Source organism: Anolis sagrei, chromosome 4 (genome assembly GCF_037176765.1).
Source record: "Anolis sagrei isolate rAnoSag1 chromosome 4, rAnoSag1.mat, whole genome shotgun sequence".
NCBI lineage: Eukaryota > Metazoa > Chordata > Lepidosauria > Squamata > Dactyloidae > Anolis > Anolis sagrei.
Genome location: NC_090024.1, coordinates 166,466,108 through 166,484,556, shown reverse-complemented (window position 1 = coordinate 166,484,556; position 18,449 = coordinate 166,466,108). Strand labels below are relative to the sequence as shown.

The window sequence follows — 18,449 nt, the reverse complement described above, 5'->3', positions numbered from 1 at the left end:
GAGAACAGAGAACTTAAGTGGGAAAGAAGCTGAAATAAGGTAGAATTATGTCATTTGTGTGGCAGTCTTCTTCCCCGCTGCTGGTGATCATGTTTGAGCTTTGGAATTACTGATGTTTTGTTAGTATACATGCTTATTTGAAACTAATTATCTGCTATATTCACCAAGCCCTGTTTGTGTGTTTAAAAGATTTAGTTGTCACCTCTTGTGGCATATGAGACTTTAACATTCTTTCTTCTGAGGAGTAAGAGAGAATAAGTCTCGAATCCTGTTGCAAATATCTTTGAAACAACACATCCACTTTTAAGCCCTTCTCTTGTTTTAGAAATTCAAGAGGAGCAGTTCCTTGCCTCAGGCAGCACAAGGAGGAAGGCTTGCTGTGTTAGGTAGCACATTCCTAAAGGACTGAAATGGCACAAGTATGTACTTTATTCTAAAAAAACAAAACACGTGTGCCTTCAAGTCGCCTGCCAACTTACGGCAACCCCATTCATTTCACAGGGTTTTCTTGAGCAAAGAATTTTCAGAGGTGCTTTTGCCAATTATTTCCTCTAAACACCAGAGTTTGGATCACTGCTCCATTATGGAAACCTACTTGGGCAAGGCACACAATCTTGCACATATTCTCTCAGATTTGCAGTGGCAGAATTCCTTTGAACAAATCTTGCCAAGAAATCCCAGTAAGGCAGTCAGGTGTTGGGATTCCACTTGAAGATATGTATTTACAAGAGTACATTTTCTGTTCAGTTTATGAATATTATATATCTAATCATTCGTATTTTATTTTAAATCCTTTTAACAGCTGATAGTCTGCATTTTGTTCAGTAACTTTCATATTCTGCATCAAGGGTGGCATTTGCTCTGGAGGTGAGGGTCATTTTCCCCCACTTGCTGCCTGGCTATTCAAATCTCCCTGCTAGACTGAAACTGGAAGCAATGTGATGTCATTTTTGGTTTTATTTGCAACCTGTTTAGAGGCTGTGGGTGTATCAGAGAGAGCAGCTCTTTTCATTGTGAGATAGTTTTGACCCCTTCAGGAAATTTTTGACTGAAAAATTAACCTTAAAAAAACCTTGGGCTCTTAGTACTTATGGATGTTTGTTAGGAGAACCAAAGGCCACCAAAAAGAGTTTTGGGTCTGCATGTGGCCCATGGGTCATGCTTTCCCCAAACTTGTTCTTCATGGATTAACCATTCACAGCAATAAGCTTTTGTATATGGACCCATAATTTACCAGTATATGCATTTTGTGTATGTTCTGGATACAGTTTATGTACTTGAGAAAGTGTTGTGAAAGGGTAATTTCCATATTAGCCATTTGGTAGGAGAGGCAATAATATTTTTCGCCAATAGCCAGAAAGGTAAAGAGAGAAGGATTAAGCTGTCTGTCTGCTTTCAACATTGTTCGCCGCAATTCTTTTCTTTTGCCTTTACTTAATGATGAGATTTGGGGCCATTGTATTGTAGTGGTTTGAATATTGGACTGCATTTCTAGAGACCAGGGTTCCAGTATCTACCCAGCCATGGAAATCTGTTTTTTGCTTGTTTTTCTTTTAACTTTATTTTTAAAGTTACATTAAAAGTCGGAAAAGTGAATTAAAAAAAGAACTATAGAGCAAAAAGACCAAAAAACCCAAGAAAAAAAAAGAAAACAAAAAGAAAGAAGAAAAGAAAAAGAAGATGACCTCAGATCTATCTTCACCTATCCAAAAGAAATCAACATAAGCTTCATCCTCTAGGCTAGTGGTTTCCAACCTGTGGATCCCCAGATATTTTGGCCTACAACTTCCAGAAACCCCAGCCAGTTTACCACCTGTTAGGATTTCTGGGAGTTGAAGATCAAAACATCTGGGAACCCAAAGGTTGAGAATCACTGCTCTAGGCCTCTCAATGTTGATTCCTTTCTCGACCCTCCCCCAATACTGAAATTATTCTCCAAAACTCAAAACTGGCAAATCCTTATCTTCCTTATACAAAAATTCACAAAAGTTCTAGTTTTTCAACAAAAAAAATCTAATATCCTTTCTTTTAGTAACAGGTTATTTTCTCCATCTCTGCCACGTCCATCGTTTTTATCATCCAATTGTCTATTGTTGGTGCTCCTGAGTTCTTCCATTTCTGTGCGTAGAGTGATCTGGTTACTGTGATCACATATTGCAACGGTCTGTCATAGTCATTTATATCAGTCAGAACAAGTAAAAAAAGTCTCAGGTCTTCACTGGATATTTCCCCCCAAAACGTTCTGGATCTTTGAATCCAGTATTTCTTGACTTGTTTACATGTCCACCACATACGGTAGAAATACCCCACCTGTTGTTTACAATTCCACCAAGTGTTGGAAACCTCTTTAGACATCTTAGAAATCTTTTCAGGAGTAATATACCATTGATACATCATTTTATAAAAATTCTCTTTCAGCCATGGAAATCTTGTTGACCTTGGCCAAATCACAGAGAGAAGAAAAGGCAAATTCCCCACTGAACAAATGGTGCCAAGAAAACCCCTGATAGATTTATCTTAGGATTTCCATAAGTCAGAGTTTACTAAACAGCACATAACAACAATAGCAATGACTACAATTGAATATTGGAGATGTTTCAGAAGAGGCAGCCTATTGGCTTTCATAGATATCTGGTCTGTCTGCAATTCCTTTAAAACTCATAAATAGAATTGAATTTAAACTGAAGTGTGATACAACTGGCTCTAAAACTTGCATTCTTTTGAAGGAATGATTATTCCCACACTTCACCCTGTCAAAGAGAGGTGGAAGCCATAGCTGTGGGATACACGAGACAAGCATTAATATTGAGCAAAGATATACCACTTGTAGTCTATGACTAGCTTGCTAATATCCCATCTGACCATTTTTAATATCTTCACACCTGGTGCGGATTAAGGAAATGGCAGTGAGTTTTTAAAAACAATACTGTTTTGCCAAGTTCCTCTTCATTCTCTCACCGACTTTCAAGAATGAGTGACTGACAGAGTTTATCCAGTCAACACATCCCCAAGTTTATTCCCATTTTGAAGTGGCTTGTATGCTTTGAAAGCCTCACTGCTCTGTGTGTGTTCTCATTCTTGGGTTAAAAATTCCAGTCTGAAACAAAAGCCTAAGCAAAATATAACCTTATTGTGGGTGTTCATCATAAATGGTGAAAACCCTGGTGTGATAGATTAGTTTTGTTTTTGTTTTAGGCAAAAAATCCAAATACTGATTTTGTTTTATTAGATTTTGGACAAGTTACCACAATAGTAATATTCTCCATGCAGTGGCCATTTTAGGACAATTAGGTTGTTACAGCTTCTTCAAGAATGTCAAGAACCTTAACTACCTTCACCTACATTGAAATCAATGTTTCAATTGTATCCTGTTTATCTGGATTTTTGAATTGGAGGGAGAAGACATTATAAAATGCTGTATAGTGAGCATCCCAGTGGACATGCTTTGTGAATTAATTGAATACATAATTGTATGCAATTGTGTTCACTGTCATTGCTTTGTGGCTTTTTAATTTAATTTTAGTTTGTAAAGTTATAATTTGTATTTATATGTTGAGTTGTATACATTTTGTTAGCATGGATGTATTGTTGTTGTATTCAAACATTGTATGTTTGCCTTTTATGTTTGGAATCCACCCTGAGTCCCTTTGGGGAGATAGAGTGGAATATAAATAAAGTTATTATTATTATTATTATTAGTAGTAGTAGTAGTAGTAGTAGTAGTAGTAGTAGTATTATAAGGCAGATTTTAGGATTTCCATCTATCATCATCCATGAACAATCTCTACCACGAAGTTGGGTACTGTTTTAGTTTTCACATGTGATGAATGATATGGAAACTTTCAAAGGACCGTGACAGCCACTCCATGTCTTTCTCAACTTTTAAAAATAATTCCATGATTATGAGTTTTTGATACATCGAGAGAAAAGAAGGAAGAATTAAAGGTTTGGGTGGAGGCATTTAGTGATGGAATGATTTCCCCCTTTCTCTTCTCCCTCTCAAACAAACTTATCTCATTCAAGGCTCTTGATTTTTTTTTTCATGAACTGCAGCTCTGTCTTAGCTTCTCCATAAAACAAAGAAACCAAGGTCTGAAAACAAAGATCAATAAACCCCTTTCATTTGTCTCTCCAGAGGAATAATCTTCTTTATAGTCTCAGAGAGATGACTCATTTGAGTGGCTTATCTAGTGGTGGGTGATGAAAGGGCACCACTTTTGTTTTGATTAATGTTAAGGCTCCAACTGAGTTGTCACTGTAGTGACAATCACTGTCACTACAGGAGAACTAGACTTTTGTCTAAGAAAGCCAATGTAATACACAGTTTGATACAGCAATGTCATCAGGATAAAATATGTTGCTTTCACTTCTAATTAAGAGAGAGAGAGAGAGAGCATCTTTGCTATAATAAAGTGGGCTTTTGGTATCCACTGGAGTTTAATTCCAGGAGTCCCATTGATGCCAAAATCCGTGAATGCTCAGGTTCCATTTGCTTTTTGGATTTATAAAAAACTAGCTGTGCCCTGCCACGCGTTGCTGTGGCCTTTAGTAAGAGTTTTGAAGTCTCTGCCTGGCCTCTCTTCCTTCCTTCACTCGCCCTCTTTCCCTCTTTCCCTCTCTCACACTCCTTCCTTTCCCCTCTCTCTCTCTCTCTCTGGCATCCCTCCTTCCTCCCCCTTCTTTATGCTTGTGTGTAAACTTGAGTATCTTCTGTTGGTCATGGGGGTTCAATGTGGCATGTTTGCCCCAATTCTGTCGTTGGTGGGGTTCAGGATGCTCTTTGAGTCTTGGTGAACTCTGAATCCCAGTGACTACAACTCCCAAATGTCAAGGTCTATTTCCCTCAAACTCCATCTGTGTGGATATTTGGGCGTATTGAATGCTTTGGTCCGGATCCATCATTGTGTCTTCAAAGTCGCCCCACCCCTTCCCTCCCTGAGTCACTCCTTCCTTCCTCCCACCCCCTCCGGAAAGACACGCCCCCTCCCTTCACCCCACCCCTTCCCTCCCTGATTGACTCCTGGAAGGAAAGGGGTGGGGTGAAGGGAGGGGGCATGTCTTTGAAGACATGCCCCCTCCCTTTGCCCCACCCCTTTCCTCTGTGACTCACTCCTTCCCTCCTCCCTCCCTCTCCGGTTAGACACGCCCCCTCCCTTCGCCCCACCCCTTTCCTTCCAGGAGTGTCTCAGGGAGGGAAGGGGTGGGGGCGAAGGGAGGGGGCGTGTCTTTCCAGTGGGGATGCGGCGCGGCAAGGCTTGGAGTGTGCGGAGCGGGGCTTGGAGGCAGCGTGGGAGGAGTAAGATGAAGGAGGGGGTGGAGGGAAGGGGGCGGGGGGAGATTGCGTTCTTTGTGTGTGTGTGTGTGCCGTGGGGAAGTGCGGTGACGTGTTCGGGCGGGGCGAGGGAGGGAGGGAAGTGCGTTGGCCGTTCGGCCATGTCTGCGCGTGCGCTGGGGACTTTGCGCCAGTGTGCATGCTCAGTTGTTTTGCCATTTTTTCTGTGTGTGGTTGTGTTGTTTTGATTTCTGACTGGATTAGTTTGTACCTAGTGGGTTGTCCTTGGGGCATGGCAATTTTGGTGGAGTTTTGTGGAGGGGTTTTAGAGTTTTGCTTCCCCGTTGGACGCCAGTAGGAAATTTATAGATATAGATGTTTTCAAACTGTAGATAGTTGATTCCATAGATGCAGAATCTGTGGATACGGAGGACCAACTATATATAAAAGTTCAAGATACAAAAATAATTATAATGCTACACTATCCCGTATGGTGCAGCATCTCCATGTATTTACACATGTATTAATATCGGTATTTATTTATTTATTTACAGCATTTTTATCCTACTCTTTCAGCCCGAAGGCGACTCAGGGTGGTGTACAGATTGGCAACAATTAAATGCCATAAACATACATACATAATATCAATAAAAAACATTTAATATCACATAATAAAATCCATATAAAAACCAATTAAAACTATAATAATTTATGTCTACTAGTTTGACTCCTTATCCATTTGCATTGGTATCTAATAAGATGTTAATGCACTGAAAAGCAAAGTAAATAAACACATTGAAATAGTTAATTTTTTTCAGGAGATTGTAAATGCAATGTATATATGAAGTTGAAAATAAGAGATTCCCAATCTGTAGCCCTCTTGACTGACCTATAATACTAAACTGCCCGACCTCAAATTTAATGAGATGATTTTCATTATTGGACATTAGTATAAAAATATGTCAAGTTGGAAGCACTACATGTATGGAATTAATAAATGACAAGTGCAATAAGTCAAGGTTTGCTGCAAAAGGAAATACAAAAAGGAGTTGAGCTAAAATGAAAGAAATAAGCATCCTTTTAAAGTTCTTTCTTATATTCATGATTCAGAGTCCATGAAAACATGCCTTCTAATGCCTTCTAGTTTGTGGTAGTTTTTGAGTTCTGTGTTTATACTGGAAACACTCACCAGACCTTTGACCAGGTGAACTGGAGAGAAAAATTCTGGGTTTCTATATTTGTGTGTGAAAAAGAGAGACGGTTGGGGGGGAGAAGGAAGTGTTGCTAATGTACATTGATGTACTGACTTTATGCCAACATATGATTTTGTTAAAACCTAACATTTAAAAATAGAAATAGAATAAACGTCATTTACTATATCTGCATAGTGTTATCTGGCTAATTCTTCAAGCCCACGCAAAATATTTTGTTTGGCTGCACCGAAAAAAAGTTGCACAAACAATATGATATAGACGTGTTTTTCTTTCAAACATTTGCTGTTCTATTAATGATGTACTAGTAGATGATGTAACAGCCTGAAACTTGTGGAATGCAGGTCAGGGCACTACCAGACCTAACTTAAACGTGTGCCAAAGTGGGTTTTTAAAACCTGCTTCGGTGCATGTTTAATAAACTCACTTTGGCGTGCGTTTAAGTCCCCACACCCCCCCCCCCCAAACCCAGGCTTTCCTCATGGGGGTTTCCCCATGTAACTACCAGGAAGGCAACCCCCCCCCCCCAAAAAAAACCTTAAAATTTTAAAAACCTACTGGGTCACCATTAAGCTGCTCCGTGAGTCTTCCTGGCATGTTGAAATGATGTGCCAAGAGACAGGGGGCGGGGGAGGAGTGATTTTTTTCCCCTGGTCACCAGGAGGACTCACAGAGCAGAGCAGCTTAATGGTGGGACCTGGTAAGTTTTTAAAAACCTTTAACTGTGGTTTTGGGGGACTTGGGGGGGAGGGGTGGATGTCATCTTGCACTTTTGGGTTCCAAGAACTCAAAACATGTGAGGTGGCTGTGGGGACTCACCCAATACCCCATTAGACCCAGGACTTTTAGGAAGGCCTTGATCTAATTGAATATTTAATTAATTCAGAATAACGGTAGTTTTTTCCAAATTAATTTGCTTTTAGCTCCGACAGCGTTTGGATGCCTCCAGTAAAAGCACAACAGGCAGGCAATGAGGATAGTCCATTTTATGGTGGAGGGAGCTGAAGGAGGAAAACAATTTTTCCCCATTTTTGTTGGTTATTCCCCTCCCCACTTCCCATTTCATAAGGCGACATGGGTGGGTGGGTGGGGGGGGGAATAACAAGAGCTCAGGGGCAAATGGTTTTAATCCTTCAAACACCGCTCCCTCCATAAAATGGACGATTGTTCTTTGTCTAGCGCCACCTTTTGGCCTCCATCTAGATAATGCAACAGTACTGATTGTCCATAGTTTTTCCAATCTTTGTGTGTCTTGGAACACTTTTTCTTTGTAGACATGTTCAATGTATTGTTGAAGGCTTTCATGGCCAGAATCACTGGGTTGCTGTGAATTTTCCAGTCAGTATAGCTAAGTTCCTAGAAAACTCAAAGGAACCCGGAAAACTCACAGCAACCCGGTACCGATTGCCCTATTTAAACGGGTCATCAAGTCTTTAACTGGTTGAGACAGAAGAATGTGTAATGGATGTGGGGGTTTTTAAATGCAATTTGTGTTCTATGTATTTTAATTGTTTAATGTTTTCAAAGTAATGATGTTAATGCATTACTTGATTATGAATAATGCTTTTTAAACTTTTTTACTATACTTTGTATTAGCAATTTGTTTTAAATACAGTATGACACACACACACACACACACACACACCAGTACCTGCAGGACTGGTACCTGTGGTCTTTCCTTGTCCCCATCTGCCTCTGTCTTTTGCAATGCCTATAATATGTCATCCCTAAGAATTTACTAGGTCTCCCAAGTGTTGCTATGGCATGTTTCTAGGTTGTCCAGGGTACCTATGTGATAACTTGTAGTGGAAACATTCCATAGAACATCGGTTTCCAGACTGTGTTTTTAAAAAGTCAGTCTCAGAGTATAAAGATCTTAATAAAATCCAATGTATCTCAGCTTTAAAAAAACAAAATTCTAATCTTTTCCCCCTCAAACCTGCATCGTACAAAACTCCCAGGCAATAGCAGTAGATGAAGGAAGAGAGAGCTTTGTGGGCTCACATCCTTAGGGATAGAGTTAGGATCAGGGGCATATTCCCTACAGATATTGGTGGGGGTGGGGTCATCGCATTGTACTATTTTATTCTGCAATGCATGCTCTGTTGAGTGAGATGGTGACATCTTTTCCTGCCCCTCAAAAATTGTTGAATTATTTGGTTAGTACCCTGAAATATTGTAGTCTAGGTGTTCTTTTAGCTTTCACTGATATAGAATGTCATAATCATTATGACTCACCCCTTTTTAACAGGACAGTCTTATGGTTAAGAACATTCCTAGTATTTGCAAACGTTATAGAATACGGAGGGGGACAATTCTACAAAAACAGAACACAAAACCTAAATGCTATTTTAAGAGTAATGGTTTTGTTATTCTATTCCCAAAAGACAACAAACAGTAAGCAAACTTTTGACGATCCCATTGGACATGGTGTTGCAAAAGCCAGAGTCAGAAGGGGACAAGGAAAGACCTCCCCCGCCACCCCCCAAAAAGGCATTGTTTCTTGGTCTCTCCTCTTTCTCCCGTGTTCTCCAAACCATGGACAAGTCTGACACCCTCCCCCCAAGGCGTTCCCCTGACACAGCTTTTAAGTGTTGATAATACAGAGTGCTCAGAAGATCTTAATAACTAGCATTTTCTAAAACATCACCGCTCACCTCTAGTTAGAAATACCATTGTAATCTCATATTACCTAGTCTATAAGATGCCTGTGTATTAACTCTTTATATTTCTCCCCCACCCCTTCTCTTGTCCATTTAGGAACAAATACATCTGCTGTTGCTGCCGCTGCTAATTTAATACCTACACCGTCATGGAACATGTCAAGTGACCTGGACAAAGGTAAATGAAGAAATGTACCATTCTGGATTTTTAAAAGCCAAAATTGGGACTTCTTTCTTTTGTAATTGGTCATCTTCAACTCTGTTTGTGGAGGGGGAGTTAAGCTTTCCAAAGGCAACCATTTGATATTCAGTCTGTGAATTTCTGAAGAATGTGGGGACTCCCCTTTTTACTTCAGGTAACACGTTCCACATGGTGTTTTTTTTTAAATGTCAAGATGTGAATTATAGCAGTTTATGACCTACTTGACATTTCATCTTGTGGCTCTTGGAATCTGGATTCAATATTCACACACTTCAGCCTGCGTTGCTTTGCCTGAACATTTTGCTATGAAATTTGGAGGCCAACGGTTTTTGGTCAGGAAGAGGAATGAAAACTGTTTTAACATCTGTGACAGCAGTCATATAGGGCTCTGAATATTTTCACTCTCTCATGCTCATATAGACACAAAAATGTCACTGTGTTGCTCTGAAACCTTACATGCATCATGGAAGGCATTTTTTGTGCATGCAGTTCTAGCCATTGCAGTTACAGTTGTCCACATCAGATCTCCCCTTTGAAATGACTGGAATTTTAGGTGGTTGATCTTTCATGTTCCTCAGTCTTACTGATAGTATATCATTTATTGGAATGACTTCATAAAAATGTAGGTTCTCTGGAGCAAGATTTTCCTTCTCATTACTTTATTGTTTACTCATCAAAATCTTATTTTTGATGAGCACATTTTTATAGTAAAATTTAACAATTTCCAACTATCGGTACCAGTATGCGAAAGTAGGGAGAACATAGTTTGAAAACAAGGCATTTTCTAGTACCAGAATATGCTAAAAGATTAATTTCATTGGCCACTCTTGTCCCGTCCCCCACCGCTCCCATGCCTCCCTCCCTCTCTCCCTCCCTCCCTCCCTCCCTCCCTCCCTCTCTCAATAAGAGGCAACATTATGCTCCAACACACCTCTTGGTTTTGTGACTTTTTTTAGAGAAGTTAAGAGAAATTGTGAGATACCTATCAAAGAACAGCAAATCTGTGGTGGATTATATGCACTTTGCTAGAATTATTCTTGTGCCTACAATGCTGGAATGCTTTAGCTGAAGTTCAGTTTTCTTGGCTCTGGGAGTGAGGGGAGCATGGGAGCAACATTAGAAAGAATTATAATAAACTTTATATGGAAGATATGCAGCTGGTGTTAAGGTGCTAAAGTACAGTTGGTTGGAAGATAGGTTAGGATTAGGATAGAGGACTGGTTTTATCTGAATTGCTCACCTTTCCACTCCAAACATATACCCAGTCTAATTCAGCTGTGTGTAATCTGGCATGGTTTATACTAAGTATTCCAATATCCCTCCATCTCCAGTGATTTTTTACTTCTACTACTTGTAAATCAGATCAAGAAACATTGTTTGAACTGTGGGCCTTCTCACTTTCCCCACTTAGTATAGGAATAAATACTGGAAGCTCCCTTCTAAGTCAGCATAACAGAGGCTCTCTAGAGTTTCAAGCAGGATTTTACCTTGTGTTCTTTTATCCCAAGTATTAAGCAAGACTAATTTTGTTTACTTTCCAAAATCAAATTAATTGAATTTCTGTGTTCAGAGCTGTTTGAAGGTATGACTTCATGGTCAATGTAATGATTTATCTAGTGGGATTGGAAAATGTAATTCTGGGAAGATGGCATGGCTGTCGAACCCAGTATGGTTTCTGTTTCGGATCAGTGAGAACATTGTATGCTTTCAAGTTGATTCTGACTTATAGCAACCCTATCATGGAGTTTTCCTGGCAGGATTTATTTAGAGGACTTTTGTCATTGCCATCTTGGGCTGTGAAAGCGTGACTTGCTCAAAGTCACCCTGTGCTTTACAGGGCCAAGTAGGGTTTTGCAACTTGATTTCCTAGAGATCTAGTTCAACATTCAAGCATCACACATCAACCTTTTCCCAATAAATATTGCCAAGAAAATTGTAGGGTAGGTTCAGGGTTGCTGTAAGTCTGAAACAATTTAAGGGTGCGCAAAAACAAGATGGAGCTTTCAGTACCTTGTTGACCTTCTAAGCACTAGAAGACATGAATCTTGAATTTAGTGTGCAATGCAAGGTAATAAGGCATAGCCACATATCTTCGCTTTGAGAAATATGTAGGTCGTAGAAACATACAGCTCAAAGAAATCAACTTCCACCTGTTTTCCCCAAGAGCTGGCATGTGGTCTCAGAACCATCCATATAAACGGTATTTTAAGCTTGTTAAATGCCTCATGTGAAGTTGTTTCCCAGCCAGCTCTCCCAATTAAGCAGATGTCCCTATTCAGTGGCCTTCACAGTTCCTGCCACTTTTCAGAAATTACCCCCCTCCCTCTCACATGCACATTTTTCAGTCTTGCATTAAATATATTTTCCATGTTCTTGTTAAAATATCATAAACCTGAATGGATTTGTTTTTTACTATTTATCTACCCGCTCTCCCGCAAGTACTTCTCCAGTGACTGTCTACCAACAGAGACACATTTAACTTTCAGTTTTTTATTAAATAAACTAAATTGGCAGCATTAAACAGTGCCTGTTTATCCTTTCTAACAGGAAATGAAATTTAAAAGAGACGCAACCACCCGTGAAGACCTGTTGAAAGCAGCAATTGATGGGGCAGAGAGGTGGTGGTTTCTCACCAAAACTTGTAAAAGAAACAAATACTGCACTAATTTTTTTAAAGATCACTTCTAAAAAGACTTTTTTGCATTGTTTTGTTCCACTGTATTCTCATTTTTTTCTTTTCATTTTTAACAGAAGCTTGTTTTGTTTGTTTTGCCATTACAAGCCTTCAAATACATTTTAACTTAATTGAGAGAAAAGCTTGATTCCACCAATATTCCAATTTTTAAAGGTTGTATGGTTCAGGGGATTAGCAAGAAGTTGCAATAAGTATTGGAAGTAGATCACTAGCCCAGCTTTATTGTAGACCAGAATGGGGAATGTATCAGGCATTTTAGGCTGTATGTTTCATGGACCTTTATGACTTACTGGCCAGGTTGGCTACGGCTCATGGTAATTAAAATCTAACAAGATCAAGATTAGGCCTTCTTAAACTTTTCCATTCGCAACCCCTTTCGGACCAATAATTTTTTACATGACCCGGGTATATACAGTAGGTATACAAATCAAACATTTACTGATAACAAATCAGCATTTGCAAGGTTTGCTAAACAGACTGATTTTTCTCTTTATGAAGTTTAGCTGAAGCATCTTCTGCAGAATCCATTGTAAACACGGCATAACAGATTTTTGTAAACTTCTAAAACAGCCACTAGTGATCTCATCACACTAGAGAATGAATCTCCTTTAAATCCGGTTGCTGCCTCCTGCAGAATTCTGTGGTTTTTTTGTTTAGGAAGGAGCCTTTAACAGCCTCACTAAACTACTACAAACCCCAGAATTCTGCAGGAGGTAGAAACCAGATTTAAAGTAGATTCATTCTCTAGTGTGATGAAGTAATAGGCAATGTTCAGATAATATATAATACAATAGATTAATAATGATGATGATGATGATGATGATGATGATGATAATAATAATAATAATAATAATACTGATCTAGAGATTCAGAAAAGTTACTCCTGCTATAGACCTTTTCCAAACTAGCAACCTCTAAGGGCGCTTCTAGATAGTGCCAAAATCCAGGTTTTAAATAGCGGTTAAAATATCCTGGGGTTTGACTGCAGGTCCCTACACAGACCTGTCAGTCCCGGGTTGGGTCCCCCACCGTACTCACGGCTTCCTCTGTATCGGAACAAGATGGAGGGTGAATGGGGGACATCCTGAGGAAGGTTTTTGTTTTTTTAAGGTTTTTGTTTGTTTTATTATGCACATGCAAATATCTTAATATAAATGTAAGCAGATTTGCATGTGCACATATGTGGTTCAGCAAATAACAAAGAATTTTTTTTAGAAAAAACTTCAACTAGATTTCTCTCTTCCCCAATTGTTTATTCAAGCTCTGTTTAATATTCTAAAGTTTAAAATAAAGAGTTTCAGAGAGTTCTAATTGGTCTCCATTTATGCTTCCTTTAAACCAGCTGCATGTCCGTTTCACAGCCCAATCAGCTGATCAGCTGTTTCAGGCTTTTTAAAAGCAAAAATCACGTGTTTTTCGTGAGTGCAGGAATATACAGTGATACGAATATGCACATTTTTCTGCTAGAATCAGGATATAAGTGGACCTTTTTAACACATGTCTTTGTCTGTGGCACTGAATAGGCATGGATTTACTACTAGTGTCATGTATCCGCTCCCCCCCCCCCCCTTTTAACCTGGTCACTTCTGCATTATAGGTGCTCCTAAGAAGGGCCTTAAATATGTATTTACTTACAATTTCCATCAGCCTCAGCAGTGTTGGCTAAGGATTATGGAATCTACAGCCCAATACATCTGATAGATATAGACACTGGAGAAGAGGTGGTCCATTTAAATTAGTGGGTTGTCAATTTTCGTTATTATGGGTGCGTTGTTGTTATGTTCAGGCATTGAATGTTTGCCTTTTATGTTCGGAATCCACCCTGAGTCCCGTCAGGGAAACAGAGTGGAATATAAATAAAGTTTTCATTATTATTTTTTATTATTGCATTTAGAAATTATATCATTTGCAACTCAGTGTGATAAGCAGCTGGCTAGTTTCCTTACTATTGTTTTTAACAGTATTATGTTTTTCTTATTACAGTCGGCCCTCTGCATTCACTCGGGTTAGGGAAACAGAACCCCCACAAAAGTATAAAACCACAAATAACAAATTTGCTATTTTTAAAAATGAGACCAATACAACTCTGTGGTCAGCTTCTATCAGATCATACTGTAGGACCCAGAGATTCCTAGAGATGTGTTCTCACTAAAAAAAAACCAAAAAAAACCCCCAAAAAACCTGTAGGTCATGCAGCATGGCTCTGTGATCAATATCTGGCAGAAGTTGACCATAGAGTAACACTGGGGAATCTAGATGTTTCTAGAAAGAATATTTCAATCAAATCTGTAAAAATCAAATCTGCAGATATGGAGAGCCAACTATCTATATATACCACAAACACAGATTTTCAGAGTAACCTCACCAAAACCAGATTACTGTGCCTATAACTTTGCATGTAATTGGTATAGAAATTGCAGAGCTATGCTCTATAGGATAAGTGAGCCACAAGACTTCTCAGCTTTAAAGACAACACAGTTTGTTTTCTTGATAATAGCATTACTGATTAGCAGACATGTCCAAATAACTCACTTCAAAAGCCATATGGGTTTTGTAATCATTCCTGGCAAATACTGAAAAGACATTAAAAACCTTTTTGAGTGACATTCACATGAAATTCTTGCAAAGCCTCAAATGGTTTTAATAAACTTGTCTCCCTCCCTTTCACAGCTTTTTTTTTTGTTAGATCCAAGCCTTCTAATCCTCGAAGCCAATGCTACAGAGTCTTACTCACCTATAGGATATAACAACTCCATACTATGAAATTACAGTCGTAATTGTTGGGGTCCTATGATTTCTAGTTCAAACTCAGCAGGAAAAGACTCTTCAACAAACTAATGCTGTGGAGTTGATTGTTGCAATTGGTTTCTCTCCCTTTCACAAAGATAAAGGGTTTTTCCCCAGTTAAAAGATAGGGAAGACATTGTAATATTTTCCTTAAAACTATAGAGGCTTTTAGTGATCATAAATAGATTTATATTTCCCTACTCTGATGATGAAATAGTGATTTTGTTCATAGCTTTCGATCCCCGTTCCTTAAAGGCAGGATTCTATGCACTTATCTAAGAATAATCCTCTTTAGTTAGTAATCTTCATTAGTTATACATGCATAGAATAATATCCCATCTGCTTGAACTGGTTTCAGGGTCTAAATAGGGGCCCTTCTACACATGCCTAAAAACCTGGAAGAAACTGAGATAAAAAGGGGGTGGGAATTACGTTTAGGGAAAGTGTGGGCGGGTTAACCGCAGAAAAGTATGTGTTTGAAAGGTGCATTTGATTCTGGTCAAAGAATGTGCATCATGTGACTGTATATCCCTGCAGTCATGCAAAATACATGATTTCCTTCCGATCCCCCTGCATGGATTGTTCCAGCGCATGTGTTTTAAGAACCTGAAACAGCTGATCGGGCTGTCGACAAATTGAACCACAGAGACATGGGTGGCTAAACGGAAGCAGAATTGGAAAGCAATTACAATTAGAAGTCTATACAACCATTCCTTTGTTCTAATGTTTATAATATTAAACAGAGCTTGAATTTATAATTGGGTAAAGAGAGAGATCAGAAATCTGCTTGTGTGTACATCAAGATCTCTGCATGAGTGCATATAAGGTCCAGTAAATCTTGGAGAGACTTTAAAAAAAAAACTTCTGCCGGATGTCCCCCATCCTCCCTCCATCTTGCGGACTTGTAAAATGTGCTTCAAAGGAAGGCATGAGGATGGTGTGGACGCATTTCCTGGGACTGAAAGATCTGTATTTGGACTTGCTGTCAGGTCCCATTATTTTTTGCCTCACTTTTTAAACCTGCATTTTGATGCTATCTGGAAGCACAGCAAATTACCTACAAAGATGCTGTACTGTATATCGTGGAGATAGTTCTTCATAAATATGCTTAGGTTTGCTTTCTTAGAATCATGCTTAAACATTAAGGAAAATGTTTTAAAGCAACGTTTTTGTGTTTGGAAAGATTAGCAGGTTACAAGAAACGTTGTTCAGGTGACACCTGTATTTACTCAGTCATTGAGGAGGCTCTTTCCGTGTCCCCCTTCTATTTCCATGCTCCTCTATTTTGATCAGTTTTATACTAATTTATCTAATTCTTTTGATACTAAATAAAAAAATTAAGGAGAATGCATAATCTGTGTGATCAACCCATTTTTCATCAAATGATGGCATTTCTTCAGATACATATTTCTCAGCAAAGTTCCAGTTTACCATCTGATCTGATCTAATGAAGCCAGTGTGCATTAAATACAAGGGATGTAGGTAAGAATAATCATGTGCCGTTCCAAGCAGATGTCTTACCCCACTTGAAGGAGCACCTTTTCTAAATAACGATTAAGCCTAGTGTCAACAGTGTTTGGACAAAGGCATGAACTTCAGGTTCTGTAAAATTCTTTGAATAAGGATCTGGTGCCTTTAGTGCCCTATTCAATGGTAGTTTCTAGATTTTCCTGGATTCTTCTCATAAAATCTTCAAATGTGAAATTGATTCATGTGGTGAAAGGAGGCAGAATTACAATGTTCATATTCATGCACAATTTACCTTTTCATTTTCTCTTGCCATCCAGGGATATTCAGTAAATCAAGGTCCCCTTATGGGACTAGGAATTTTTTTCGATAAAATTCTATTTGTGGGGTCCCATGAGTGGCTAAGGCAGTAAATTACTCTGACTTTGTTTGAAAATTTTTTTAGTTACAGCACATTAGCTCTTTTGTTTGCTTTTCCACTGATAGTGTGTGTTTTCATTTGAGAATTTGTGTTTCTTGAATGTCTCATTTATGAATAATATAGGGTGTTAAATGGGAAAGTTGTACAACAAAAGCCACCAAAGAAATGAACAGCTCACTAGTTTGCTAAACTATTTCAGAAAATGTGTAACTTATTTGAGATTTTGGTAGGGATCCCCACCCTCAACCCCTCTGCTTTTAAACCTTGGTGAGGATAACGAACATCTGATTATAACATGCAAAGTAACTATATATAATAACTTTTCCCTGGCTCATCTAGCTATCCTACTTTATTTGAAGGATTAATAGATCAGTAGGCCAAGGGACGTGTTTTATTATGCATTTCTGTTCCAGATTTCCTGACGTTTTTGGTTTAAAAAATAGACCTTTAAAAAGCAAAGAAAGGGCTAATAAGAAACAGATCCTAAAATGACTGTGTGTCAAAATGTCAGAAATAACTGCAGATCTTTGACTTCAAAGCATTAATCTTCAGTCATTACATTCTGCACACAGACATACACTTCCATACAAAAGGCTGAGGTTTTGTGCATTCCTGTTTACTATAACCCTGGTTTCTAAAATGTCAACAAAACACTTCATGTTGAGAAAAGTGATCCACAATTTTATACACAGCAATTTGTATTCTAGTATAGATATCTGTAAATAACAAAGCCTTAGTTTTCTTTCTTATTTCATGCATACATGTAAAATGATATATTTGCTATTTTCCACATTTTTTAAATTACTGGTACTATTGTATAAGTATTTTATTTCTCCCCTACTCCCCTAACCTGATTAATTGTCACATTAATAGTACTATACCCATATTTCTGAGCCATTTCATAAAAGTAACTGATATGCGCGCGCGCGCGCACACACACACACAGTGGCATGTGTAGAAACCTTCTATTTTATCTGTAAAATAGATAAAAAACATTATTTTCATTTTTGAAAAAATTCAAACGGAGGGAGCAAGCTTGTTTTCCGCTGCCCTGGAGACCGGAAACTACAAATTAGAGGAAAGGAGATTCCACCTGAACATGAGGAAGAACTTCCTAACGGTGAGAGCTGTTCAGTAGTGGAACTCTCTGCCCCGGAGTGTGGTGGAGGCTCCTTCTTTGGAGGCTCCACCACACCTCTGGATGACCATCTCTCAGGGGTGCTTTGAATGCAATTTTCCTGTTTCTTGGACTGGATAGCCGACATGGTCTCTTCCTACTCTATGATTCTAATTGAAAAATAATAATATGCATAATCAAGATGAGTAATCTTTTAAAAGGCCAGAATAAGATTATTTCACTCTGACAATTATGAAGGGGAAGGGAATGGAACATGACTTTTTCCTTCAATTTATTTAGGGGTCCATTCTGAAGGAAGATGGTCATTTAGTCATCAAGATGAAGGTCTGAATTCCAACTATTGATTCTTGATGCCTTGTTGCTGACTCTGGTTTCAATAACTGGGGCATTCAGATTGACTCAGATTGCAGTGGTAGCTAGTGGAAAGTTGGATCCACCCCAGAGCTGAGTCTGAACCAAACTGCTGAATTCTATCTCCTACATAAATTGACACTTTGGATATCACCTTTAAAGTTCACACCTTTAAAGTTCCCAAAAGATGGCAAATGAAGCTCAGGCACAAGCAAGAATTGCCATTTGGGATAGTGGACACA

General features: G+C 38.8%; 1 protein-coding gene across 2 annotated transcripts in view; it reads left to right on the top strand.

Moving 5' to 3' along the window:
• The window catches only part of ROR1 (receptor tyrosine kinase like orphan receptor 1), a 239,296-nt gene that overhangs the window by 159,729 nt on the left and 61,118 nt on the right, over positions 1–18,449 (top strand). The window contains exons 1-2 of one of the 2 annotated variants that reach the window (XM_060773664.2): positions 7,101–7,183; positions 9,244–9,324. In XM_060773664.2, the coding sequence (XP_060629647.2) occupies positions 7,171–7,183; positions 9,244–9,324 (94 nt within the window). In that variant the 5' untranslated portion in view covers positions 7,101–7,170. Of the gene's footprint in view, positions 1–7,100; positions 7,184–9,243; positions 9,325–18,449 lie in introns of those variants that run through there. The other variant, XM_060773663.2, reaches the window with a different exon arrangement.